Source organism: Rhinoderma darwinii, chromosome 2, assembly GCF_050947455.1.
Source record: "Rhinoderma darwinii isolate aRhiDar2 chromosome 2, aRhiDar2.hap1, whole genome shotgun sequence".
Taxonomy (NCBI): Eukaryota; Metazoa; Chordata; class Amphibia; order Anura; family Rhinodermatidae; genus Rhinoderma; species Rhinoderma darwinii.
Genome location: NC_134688.1, coordinates 358,988,142 through 359,001,811, shown reverse-complemented (window position 1 = coordinate 359,001,811; position 13,670 = coordinate 358,988,142). Strand labels below are relative to the sequence as shown.

The 13,670-nt window shown below is 38.1% G+C and overlaps 1 protein-coding gene across 2 annotated transcripts in view; it reads right to left on the bottom strand.

Annotated features, from left to right (window-relative positions):
- SYT6 (synaptotagmin 6) overlaps nt 1-13,670 on the bottom strand; it is a 417,641-nt gene that overhangs the window by 123,602 nt on the left and 280,369 nt on the right. For both annotated transcript variants that reach the window (XM_075853823.1, XM_075853825.1), the window contains exon 3: nt 10,077-10,635. In XM_075853823.1, the coding sequence (XP_075709938.1) occupies nt 10,077-10,635 (559 nt within the window). The remainder of the gene's footprint in view (nt 1-10,076; nt 10,636-13,670) is intronic.

Sequence of the window (13,670 nt, the reverse complement as noted above, 5' to 3'; positions counted from 1 at the left end):
CGGTTTAAGTTTGAGCTCCACTACCGTCCGGCCGACAAGAATGTAAGGGCCGATGCCTTGCCCAGGTTGTTCGAGACAGAGGACACCATGGAGTCTCCACGAAGTATTATTGACACGTCTTGCATTGTCTCGGTCAATCCTCGTCCGCTAGTTAGAGACATCCTTACTGGGAGGACATTTGTGCGCCTGGCTGACAGAGGGAGAATCCTCCGCTGGGGACACAGCTCCAGACTGGCAGGTCACGCAGGTACCAATAAGACCTGAGACCTGATTGCCCGTCATTTCTGGTGGCCCACGCTGCCCAAAGACATCATGAACTTTGTTTCATCCTGCTCGGTGTGCGCAGCTAACGAGGTCACTCACTCCAAACCTGCTGGCCTGGTCCAACCTCTGCCTGTGCCCAATGCTCCCTGGCAGCTTATAGCAATGGACTTTGTTACGGACCTGCCTCCCTCTGCGGGATGCATTACAGTCTGGGTGCTGGTGGACCGATTTTCAAAGATGGCTCACTTCATTCTGCTGACCGGTCTACCTTCTGCTTCTCAACTGGCCACCCTCTTCATCCAACACATCTTCCGCCTGCACGGCTTGCCTCGGCAGATCGTGTCTGATCGGGGGGTTCAGTTCACCTCAAAGTTCTGGAGAGCCCTCTGTAAACTCCTTAATGTAAAGTTGGACTTTTCCTCAGCCTACCATCCTCAGTCCAATGGTCAAGTCAAGAGGATCAATCAAATCATGGAGAACTACCTACGGCACTTCATCTCCAAGCAGCATGATGACTGGGTGCAGCTTCTTCCTTGGGCCGAGTTCTCGTACAATAATCATACAAGCGAGTACACAAGAAATACACTGTTCTTCATCATCTACAGCCAACACCCACAAATTCCTCTCCCGGTGTTTGTTATGTCCGAAGTGCCCGCATCTGATTCTGTTTTTAGGAACTTTCTGCAGATCTGGCAGCAGACACGGTCCTCCATTCTGCTGGCGGTGGACCGCATGAAACGTACGGCAGACACAAGTAGAATAGAACCTCCCGAGTTTTCTCCAGGTACCAAGATCTGGCTATCCTACAGAAATATCTGGCTGAGGGTGCGATCATAAAAGTTTGCTCCCATGTTCCTCTGACCCTTCGAGGCCTTGCAACAGATACAACCTTGTCTCCTACAAGCTTCGGCTGCCTCCTACCATCAAGATCCCCAACTCCTTCCATGTCTCCCTTCTGAAGCCTGTGGTCCTGAACCGCTACTCCAAGATTCCTAGTCATGCAGTGGCTCCCAGCGGTTCATCAGATACATTTGAGGTTAAGGATATCCTGGACACCAAGAGAGTGGGTGGACGAACCTTTTATTTGGGGGATTGGAGGGGGTTTGATCCTGAAGAGAGGTCCTGGGAGACAGAAGAGAACCTCAATGCTCCTACCATCCTGAAGAAGTTTCTCTCTCACTCTGGTCGGTAGAGGAGGGGCGTAAGAGGAGGGATACTGTAATGCCCATGGCCGGGAGCCGTCAAGTTCACTCACCTCCTGACGCCCGTAGCCATGGATCAGTGATCGCCTCACTCAGCCGGGTCCCGTAGGGTGCACGCGCACACTCGTGCCCGCTCTTAATTCAACACCCATTCCTACTCATTTATAAGCACAATCTCACACATGAAATCTTTCTCCCTTGATGAACACTGTTTCTTTAGCCATTATTCTGCATGTGCTAGTTTACTTTCCTGTACATGCATACAACTAACATGTGTCTTGTTGTCTGGGTGTAGAGATTTGTTCATGGTAACGGAATATCTGGTTTTACGTATGTTTTTGTTTACTATTGCCTTGGCAGCAAATTTTATGCGCATGTTTGGTATACTACACATGTGATCACTGACACCTGGATACAACAACTGTTGGGGTAAAGAAATACGACATATACACACTGCAATTCTGATAGTGTAGTAGGAACACTATGTCCATAAGTACAATCATATGCCGTATCTCTTCTTTTGATCCAGCATATTTCGGGTTTCTCAACACTAACAAACCTATTCAAAAGCAAACACATATGAAGATGCTAGGTTTTTCTCGTAGGGCTCCATTAGAGATTTTATGGCCTCACTACTTTTAATCATGAAATTAGGCTACTGAATGAAAGCAACCAAGTGGATTTATCACATTAGATCTGTAAACCTACTCTTTTAGTAAAATGTTTCTGTCCCAATCTCTCTTTCTGAGGCATGGGCGAATCACCTCAATAACACTAAATGACAGAGGTATGTGTTTTTAAACAAACATGTCTTTTTAGTTTTCTCATTATCTTGCCCATTCGGAAATGATTTGTTAAGTTTGGGTGAAATTACCGCTAAACACCTTTGGGATGAATTGCCAATTGAGAGTCAAGAATAATTGCTCAATATCAGTACCCAACGTCACGTAATTCCCACAGCCATATACCAAAATCGAATATGTTTCTGAAAAAAATGTCAATTGTTTTATTAAAATATTTTCATGATGTAAAAACTGTTAGGCGCAGCAAAAGATCTGCTCTACACCAACTTAAAAAATGTACGTGTTACAAAAAAAAAACAAGGGGGCAGGAAAGACCAGGTAAGCTTTACTTCTGGTAGGCAAGCAGTCGATAATATCAGATGCCTGAATCACTTGGTCTATCAATGTAAATATAGACAGATACCAGCAATGCTTCTTTCTCTCGACATACATAAAGCATTTAACTCATGGATCTATCTGTTTATGGTTCTAAAACATTGGGGGTTTTCTCCTGGATTTCCTACTTGGATTAAGAAATTATATAACTCCTTATCAGCTTTAGTTAAATACAGTGGTAAAAATTCTGAGGCGTCGGTCACATTTACGCTAAGTCTCCGTTCTGATGTTCCGTCTGAGCTTTCCATCGGAACGGAGCCCTGACAGACATGACAGAATGAATGAATAGCGTAGTCGACTACGCTATTGATTCAGTTAATTTGACGGAACCCTTGCACAACGGAGACAAACGGAAACCAATGGCACTGGATCCGTCACCATTGAAATCAATGGTGATGGAAACGGAAACCTATGGTTTCCGTTTGTGTCTGTCAGAGCTCCGTTCCGACGGAAAACTAACCCTTTCATTATTGCCCATGGAACTTGAGTCAGGGTTGCCCCCTATCTCCCTTCCTATTTATATTGGCTCTTGAACCTCTAGCCATTCAACTCAAGAGAAATCTTAATATCAAATGACTAGAGATTGCCTCAGTACCTCATACATTACAACTATTACAACTATTTGCATATGATATTCTCCTCACCATTACTTCTCAAATCACTATCATCTCTAATCTCCTGGGGTCTTGTAGTAAGCCCCAAAAAATCTCAAACCTTTAATTTGACCCTCCCGACCTCTGTTATAAATTCTTAGAAACCAAACTTTCAATTCACTTGGCCTTCAACCTTTATTACTTATTTAGAAGTTTATATCACATCCTCATGGGAGTCACTTAATTCAACTAATTTTCCTCCTCTTTTATCTTATTTTCATAAACCCTTGGAGTGGAGCAGATATCATATATCATGGATTAGCAGAATCCAAGCGGTCAAATCGACCTTATTACCCAAACTGCTCTACTATTTTCGAGTACTTGCTGTTCCTAGTAACTTTCTCAAGACTATTACTAAAATTGATTTACAATAATTCAATACCTAGAATTTCCAGTACTGTTCTTTATCGCCCTAGACTCAAAGGAGTATTAAGCTGTATTTGATGTCACCAAATACTATTATGCAGCTCATTTGGCCTCTTTGATCAGATATCATGTAACCTCTTAGATGCACTGGACTGTCATGCTTCTACATTAAATGCCTTACTATGGACTCTTCCAGATTTAAGGCCATCTATCTCTAAACCTGTAATTATTTTTTTTTTTTACGTTTATAAGATAATATGAAATATTCTGCAGGACTTATTTCCTCCCCATCTCCCACTTCTTCCTATACTTGGATCCCCACTATTTATCATAATAGATCCCTCTCCTCATTTGTTCCAACAGTGGACAATCAAAGGACGTAGTATAAAATTAGTATAAAACTTCTTTTTTTATAACGGGATACTGACTTTCTGTACATTAAAGGAAAAATACCAGATTCCAGCAAGTGAAATATTTTGATATCTACAAATAAAACTTTTTCTTGACTCCCTTCTACAAAATACAGATCACCAACTGAATATCACCACTTTTGAATATAGATGTCAATCTACTTCTTATGCTCCAGGTCTTATATATTTTTTACATTCCAGTCTAAATAGCCGATTAAATAATACCACCGCTCCATATGTAACTAACTAGGAATCTGATATTGAATCCCAAATATTGGAAAATCAATGGTAACAAATATGGGAAAGCACAGTGAAAAGCTCTATTAATACACTAGTTTTAGAATCCTCATATAAAATTCTAATTCGCTTGTACCTATTCCCTACGAAGATTGCCTATGCAGTACATAATTATTCCCTCAATAGTTTCATAGGCTGCACTTCATCTGGAACTATGTACCACATCTGGTGAGAATTTTTCAAAGTAGCGAACTTCTGGACAAAACTATACAAACTCATTAGAGCAGTAACCGGACTATCAGTAAATGCCACTGAGAAGCATGACTAAACAAGTCAATAGAAAATGTTCCTATAGTCATAAAAAAGGTAATTTCCTTTTTTTTTTCTTGGCTGCGAAACAAGCTTGGAAACAGCCTGTTCTTGACTTATCTGAAATTAAACAGAGACTTAATTACTATATGATAAATGAAAAGCTGGCCGCCTTGACCCGAGATCACGTTAAACTCTGTGAATGAATATGGAAACCATGGAGTCAATATACATTCTCCTCTTCTTAAGTATTTTAACTGAATACCCTTACTATAGAACCTAAAATCCAAATGGTCCATTACCGGCTCCCCCTTTTTATTCTACTCTCTTGTATTTTTACCTTAAATCAACTTTTTTATAATATATATAAAATTATATACTTCATGATTTTAACCAATACTCTGGAAGACTATAATATTGCATTCAAATGAACAAATTATTATTCTATTCTTGTTTAATACTGTATTGCTGTAATTACATTGTATATTGTTTGCTTGAAATTGTGAATAAAACTAATGATTTAAAAAACAAAAACAAAGATCAGAAGGGAAACCACCACTCACTGCCATCAATTTAATGTCAGACTTGTCATTAAAATAATTGCTTCCGACCACAGGGAAATATATTTTTAATGAAATCCCACCCTGCGTTAATGGACAAAGCAGTTTCAATGCCTTAAATATTTTAAATTACAAGGTGTTATTATTCAATATTGTGAAAAAATAAGCAACTTTTTTGGGCCCGTCTTTTAATGCGTGACTGGGAAATGGTTATCTTCAATGTCTATGTTTAACAGATTTTATCTTTATTTTAAGGTAATTAAATATTATTCAGAATTCAATAAAATGGCAAAAAAAATAAAAATAACCTTGATCAATTGTCCTAATTAATCTTTTGATGTTGTCTTTCCATTTTTAATAGTATTATGCTACTCTTAAACCTGTTTGGATAGTTCTTTGATATTCTGTATATTCCAGCAACTGTATGTTTGCATTTCATTAAAACATTAAAGTCATTACAGTGAAAGTCTCTACATGGATTAAACCTATTTTAAGGGCCTCATTAAGTACACACATCTGTCTCCTTTGTTGAAAACAGCTTGATTCTAAACCAATCGAGCATTATGAAAAATCAGATGAGTGGTGTTCTTGCTGCAGAAATGGGCCCTGTATCTGTTCCTCAAATAAATTTATGATCAGAATTTTTATTTCAAAATATTTAGAAAACTCTGTAATATTAAAATGCTTGCCCCATAAGCCAAGATTCACACAGAACAGTTTCCATCATTTTCAACAGCAAGAATAACTCATTCTGAAGTTCTACTGTTGTGGTCAAAAGCAATGGAACCCCGACGGACTCCATTAAAGTCAATGGTTCAGGATTTGTCATTATCCATTTGGAAACTAATCCAGAAGAGTGGCCTTGGCTTTGTTGACAAACGGAAGCCATAACAATTGTGTGAACAGAGACTAAAAAAGAGGCATTGAAAACTCAAGTGTGGACATGACCTAAAGTGCATTTACAAAGTATGGACGTGGATTCAGGATTATTCATTGTAAATGGGCTCTTTTTTTCCCCATTTTACATGGATAATCTGTCACATGTCCAAGTGATACTAATGTTGGTTTTATAATCACATCTACGAAGATACATACTGGATACACTGATTTTGTTAATGACATTTTGAAGCCTTCCTTTCTTAATATTGAGCGGTTGCTACAGTAGAGTGTAATAGGGATGTAGTTACATAACTATGTATCCCAGCGCAAATTCTCATTTTCTAAATTTTATCTAATAATCTGCAGTAGGTATTCTATTTCAAAGGAAATTGGTGCTGACAACAATCATAGCAAAGGGTATTTGTGTAACACTGATATTATTTATAAAATTATTGCATTTTTTGACAAAATGATGCACATAAAAAAATATTATAAACACATCGATAAATAAACAAATACAAATTAATTAGCGTGTGTTCTAGATGTACAAATTGTTTGTCAAAAATATTATGTTTCTCTTTCTCTTTATCTCAGGGGCAAACTGATCTCCTGTATCGTAGGATGTAAGGGACCTTTGACCCTTTTTGTCTGAGTGCCTAGGCAATTCTCAGACAGCACCTAATAAATTTATATAATCTGCTGTATCTGTCTATTGTTTGCACATATACACTCATGAGTTTCCTTGTATCATCATAACTAGAGATGTTACAGCTTTAGCATTTGTAGTTATTTTATTTGTAGTTTAGATCACATCAAAATTCTGTTCCTGAGCAGCAGGATCATGTTGTGTTGGTTAATACTGCATATCCATATAGCAGCCCCCCTGCATAACTTGCACTTTATGGACGTAACAAGTCCATAGGGGCTGCTATTTTAATGTATATGCAAATAAAAGACAGCAGAAGCCTGCAACCTTGGTCTCAGAGATCTCAGCTTGAGGATCAAATTGAGACTTTATGCAAATTATAAGGTAAGATTACTTCCATTGCATGATTTTAAAAGGGCAGCTCGGTAAAGCTATAGAACATAGATGTCCTATGTGGGTAGATCGGTGAACTGTTCATAATAACTTTATTCTGCCTGCATAGAAACCCATTGATACTTTCTTGTAGAAAGTTTATTTGCTACTAATCTCATAATGAAAGCAGAATGATTGAGTGTCAGCCAGCCCATAGCCACTGGTCCCTTTGGAGGATGCCTGGTAGTACCTCAGCATGAGTTCACACTGAGTTTTTTGCAGACAAAAAATCTGCCTCAAAATTCTGTTTAGAGTTTTGAGGCAGATTTTGCTCTGCCTGCACGCCGCTTTTCCCTGCGTTTCTCGATGCGTTTTTCGTTCGTGGCAAAAAATGCCGCAAAATATGCTTTCCCTGCCTCCCATTGATGTCAATGGGAGGTCAGAGATGTAAACTCCCGAAGATAGGGCATGTCCCTTCTTTTTCCCGCGAGCTGTTTTTTCTGCTCGTGGGAAAAAACGCCTCTGCCTCCCATTGAAATCAATGGGAGGCATTTTCAGCCATTTCTTGGTGTGTTTTCCGACGCAGTTTTCGCGTCAAAAGACGTGTCAAAATACTTATTGTGAACTGACCCTTAGAGTGAAAATGTGGTCATGGTGGTTATGCCATAATGGGCAACCAAAAAGCTTAGCAACCACTTTTGTAATGCCCATTTTTATTAGTAATTTATGGCATTATCCTATAGAGCACCATTTTGTTTTTGAGCTTTGCAAAAAGAGGAATATTGTTGCTGTGGGATTGTCTGGTACCTCTATTACTTTATTTATAGTAGGGAATTTTAATCTCGCTTCATGGCGATTTTCCATCCAAACATGGTTTATATGGACAATTTACAAGAAAGGAAAAATGGAACCTAACCAGTAATTCCGAAATGTATCTGTGCTGCCCCAACTGGAGAATTTCTACTAATTCCTTACAATACTAGAATCATTTTCTCTATGGTTATTTTTCTTTATGAATGTATACATAGTTTACAATTTTAAAATGATGCATGTCAGTAAGACAATTTTAGAAAAGCCTTCTCAACTTTGATCATAGACCATTTTTCCAACATTTGTACAACTTAAGAAATGTTTGGTGCAGCATTTAATTCTTTTTTTAGACTTTGCACCATAAAATCTGCAGCATTCCTAAATTTACTTTATAATAATGAATATAGTACACAAACCAAAGAAAACACAAAAATTGGTGAAAATGCTAATTTTCTATGAAATTAAAATATTCTCGAAAGAACACATGACAATTTGTTCCATCTATTAAGATATGCAGGCGCTTGTTCTTGACCAATAAATAAAAGCATGAACAATGTACTTCTACATCATTTTCTGCCTGCCTATTATTATTTGTATAACTTGTATAGAGATTAGGTTTGATATATTGACCTACTGTGAATTTAGCAGAAGCAAAACACAGCATTTAATGTCATATATTATTTGTGATCTGTTTAGAACACAGACAATGTGTATTAACATAAAAGGCAGTGACACTGCTTAAGTCATAACGTTTTTTTTAACCATACTTGTGGTATGTATTTAGAGGCATGGTGGATGATCCATACAATATAAGTTGGTGCAAATCCAACAAGAGACAATAATGATGATGATTATTGTTATTTTATTATATCTTAAGGAAAGACTAAATTAGTGTACTACAAAATGTAAAGCAATTCTTCTTTATTAACAACCTTCAAAATGTATAAAACATCTAAAGATGTATAAAACATGTAAAGATGTAATCAGATATTTTTGAGGTTTTTCAGGGATGTGTAAATAATCTTTGCGAACACTGATATTATTAAGGCTCTGTTCACATTAGTGTTAGGGTCAGTCTGTCAGTTATTGTCTGGAATATCTAATATTTTACACTGGACAAAAGAAACCACAATGCAAAATTGTCAAGAATTGACCCAATCATGCAGCACTGGTGCTAGGTTGAGATATTGCATAAGTCTGAGTGGCCTCAGTCTTTCTGCATTGCCTGCCCTTAGCCCTAATGTTGGCTATATAAGGGGTATTAGACACGAAGATGAGATAGGAGTATTTTTCTTTATTTTACTATTTTAAATATTTACTCAGGTCCTTCCTGATCTATCTTCAGGTCTGCACTTTAGATTAGATTCTTCTCAGTAAACTGCCAATGCCAATGCAACTTGTGGTCCAGAACTTTCAATAATCTAGAACTTGCTATTCTTGAGTTCCAGATTGTTGGAATTCTGCTTTGTTTTTCTTGTACTCATTTTGAGTTAGATTGAGTTATATTATTTTCCATGGAAGGCACTTATAAGATAAAATTGGTTGTCTGTTAAAAAAAAAAGTACAGTGCATTGTGGGAACCCAGATGACTGTAATAAGCAAACTTATAACTCACAGAAATAAAACAGAATACAACCTGTGGCATATGCAGAAATCTTAGGGTCAAATAGCTAAACACAGAATTGGCCTAACCCCACTTGACAGCTCCAACAAATGGACTACCTTTTTTTTATTCAATTTCATATTCACCATAATTTTGAAACATATATTTATAGGGCTTGCAGCTTCTTTTTCACACACAGAGCTCTGAATCCCTTCACACTTCATAGACTTAAATGGTAAAACTTAGCTTGCATGCAGCTACCACTAGGGGGAACTGAATGGAAGCTGTAAGAATTATTTTGCAGTGAGCACCCCCCTAGTGGTTGGTGTGAGAAAACTCTATAGTTGTGTGTCAGGAAGCAGTAGAGGCAGTTTAGTGTTGGCTACCTCTCACCTCAGGCGCCATAGCAGTCTAAAAAGAGAGAGAACGGATTGCTTTGCAAAATATATTATATATATTATAAGACAAACTGACCAGAAATTGTCAGGAGTTATAGACTGAAAATCTAATAACCTTTATCTAAGATACATTTAGTTGCAAGTTAACTAGTTTTATATTAACAATGAATACTGTAGAATGACTCTTACCGTGGTGGCGTACTGAATATCCTTCCAGATAGAAGACTCTCTTGACAAATCTGATTCTTCAAACAAGTTTTCCAAAATAACTTCTCCTATCATGTCATGTCTTGAAAATCTATCAAAGTCAAACACACTGAGGTGAACTTTTCGACTTGGTAACTCATCATATGGGACTGGGAAATTAAAGGATTCATCAAAGGTTGGGTTTAGAGTCTTTCTGTGTACCCGAGTTTGAAATTTCCTTTTCCGATCAGGTAGCAGATAAATCTTAACATAAGGATCAGAGCTTCCACAAAAGTCTTTGGCCGGAAGATCAAATGCTTTTAGAATTTTGACTATAAGGGTTTCACTTTCATAGTCATATTTGAGGGTAAAGTTGATCTTTCCACATGTCTTAGAATCATCCTTCTTGGTATCTTCAGAATCCACTGATTTCTGTTTGTACAACTCGGGTTTTATCCTTCCAATGCTAGTCGGTTGCTCGGTCACTTGCAAAGTATCAGTTCCAAAGTCCACGCTAGACACATGCATCTGACGAGGCAAATGCCTTTTGAAAGAAATATGCCTGCAAAATATATGAAAATAACATTACGAAAATTAGTTTTCTGATATGATCAAATAGGAATATTCAGGAGATTTCCAAAATAGGGGAGACCTTCTGGACTTCAGCTGAAGTAGGACATTTTCTGGCACAGTTTAGTCAATCATAGACCATTTTTGGTTGTCAAATAACCTACTTCTCGCGCTGATCCCTGCTTATAATTGACATTTGAGTGGCTACTCATGTAACTTTTTGATAGTGGAAGAAGGCAGCATAAGGGGATAAGTGCTTTTTGCCTGCCACTGTCTTGAGAGAACTGAAGTTGTCATTGCTATTGAGAAATAGTGGTTGTCACTGTTACGGGGACTGTAGGCACCAAGATGAGGGCCTTTTGTTGTCACTGTTTAGAAGACATTGCGCTTGTCATTATTGAGGCATTGAGGATGCCATTATGGGGACATTGTGGCTTTTATTATGGCGAAAGTGAGAATGCCATTATAAGGCTATCTTGACTGGATTCATTATGGGGGAACTGTGACTGACTGTTTTGTTGGAGCACTGTTATTGGAGAAAGTTGACAACAAATAGGGGTGTGTTCAGAATATTTGAGGATGGGGCTTATGTATAAAATATGTCTCAATAGTTTTTCCCTGATGTAGGCCAGCATGCAGTACTTATATAATATATCAATTGTTATGTTGCCTATGGTTTGATTTATTTTGTGAGTGTAGGTATTGGATAACAGAAGAAAGGAGATCCATGCCACCTTTTATGACTGGTGCTATCTATCTACTTTCTTTTGTGAGTGATCAAGCCAAGATGGAGTTCACTTCTAGTGCAGTTCTAACACATTCCAGTGTTTCTAGGATCCTCTACATTTAGTATTTGGTCTCATAACATTTTAATTGTTTTTATCCTATGTGGCGTAGTTCCTTCTGAGATTACCACTTATGATGATGGTGATGATCATTAATATTCAAAAAGTGTACTCTGTGTTCAAAGTTTTCTAGTCCATCATAAGTAAAAAAAAAATGTTAACTATTTGTTAACATGGACAAAGTCACTTTTTTGAATATACTGTACTACAGATATAGCCATCTTTAACTTGACTGTTAACGCGGTAAATACACAGTGGCAAAAAAACTTTAGCTTGACGTTTTCAATAGTTTTCAATTGCTTAAAGTAATAAGTAATCACATTGCTGCAAGTTATCAGAGTCAAGATAAGGATTGCTACATCTGTATATATTGAAGATCAGTATGATTAGTATAACAATGGAAGTAATGTAATACAATACAATAGTACACGATGTGTAGAAGACACAAGAAAGTGCATACATTTATATGACAAGTTCTATGTTGAGTAGCTTGTATTTTGTGTCATAATATTGGCAACCATTGACTGTTTGATAATAAACCTTGCTAACTGACAGCTGTAAACAGCCAAGGTACCAATCAATTTCATGAATCGATTTGTTTTCCCTGAAAACTGTCATATTGGAGTTTAGTCCACAACTAAATAAGTATATTGCTGGTGCTGTAATATGCAGGACAATCACTGTACAATAAGAACATACATGGATGGTAAGTGCAGTGTAGAGTGCAGATTTCTGCAAAATAATGACAAAAACCACTATTTGGTGCAGATATCTGTGGCAGATTTACCAGCGTTTTTCTAGAGATTCTGCTGCATATTTTCTGTTGCAGAAAATCTGCAGCGTATCCTGTGTGCGGGGTACGAACACACAGCGTAAACACTGCGGATTTTCCGCTACGGATTAATTGCAGAAAATCCGCAGCGTATTACAGTAGCAGCAGTGTGGATGAGATTTCAACAAATCTCATGCCCACACTGTGGAAAAGTTCTGCCGAAAAAAACGCACATAAATTGACCTGCGGTGCGGTTTCTTCAACCGCATGTAAATTAATGCTGCGTAATCGCAGCTCTTCTTTTGCGGGTTCTCCCATTGAATTTAATGGGGTGCTTAAACCCGCAACCTAGCGGTGTGTGTTGCGACATTTGCGGCAGCTGAATCTCAGCAATTCCGCCGCAAATATCGCAAGTAAGAAAGAAAAATAATAACGTTATACATACCCAGAGTTCCCTGCTTCTTCTCCATTCCGGCCTCCTGGGATGACGTGCCATCCCATGTGACCACTGCAGCCAATCATAGGCTGCAGCGGTTACATGGCTTACGACGTCATCCCAGGAGGCCGGACGGCTAGCAGATTAGAGGGAGGGGGTTCGTATGAAAGTTTTTTGTTTTTTTTCTGGCGCTGCTTTACGCACACGGCATTCCTTGTGGTGTTCAGGGCGGATATGCTGCGAAGTTTGATTGCAGCGTATCCGCCAAGAACAAGCAGTGTGTGTTCCTACCCTAACAGACAGTCACCATGTAATACATTTCCCTGCAACAGCTGCTACAGGGGAAATGTCTGGTTGGCTATGGCTTCCCCTGTCAAAATCAGCTGTTTGTCAGTGGTGACAGGAGCAGGACGAGTGGTGATCAACTGATTGTTCCGTCGATTCCTATTTGAAAAGAAGTATATATTTTTTTTAACAGAAAGATCTTTGGCGCAGGGCGTATTAGGGCTCATGCAATCAAAGCCCCAGTCCTGTAGGCATTTCTGATTGTTACAAAGTTACGTGAAGAGGAACATGGCTGCCAAAACACATCAACACAACTGCAATCATCAAGCTGTCAGCTTTCAGGAAATATAAGGGGTTTGGGGGTGCACTCAATTTCAAGGTGTGTAATCCCTGTATTTTATTGGTTGTCACATTTAAAAAAAATATCTATATATCCAGCTTAAAATCAGATTTATTGGTCTCTAAAAAGTCTGTTTTTTTTTTTTTAAATGAAAATATGTTTATGTTGACATAGGCCTAAGTGGTATCTGTGAACTCTACACATCGTGAACTTTTATTTCTAGGATTTATGGTGTGTCTAAAACTCTACTTGGGTCATTTTCCTGAGGTCATTCGATAATTCTAAGGTCTCTAAAAAAATGTACTCACTGGCTGCAGTAAATAATAACATTTAATTGATATTCCAGACA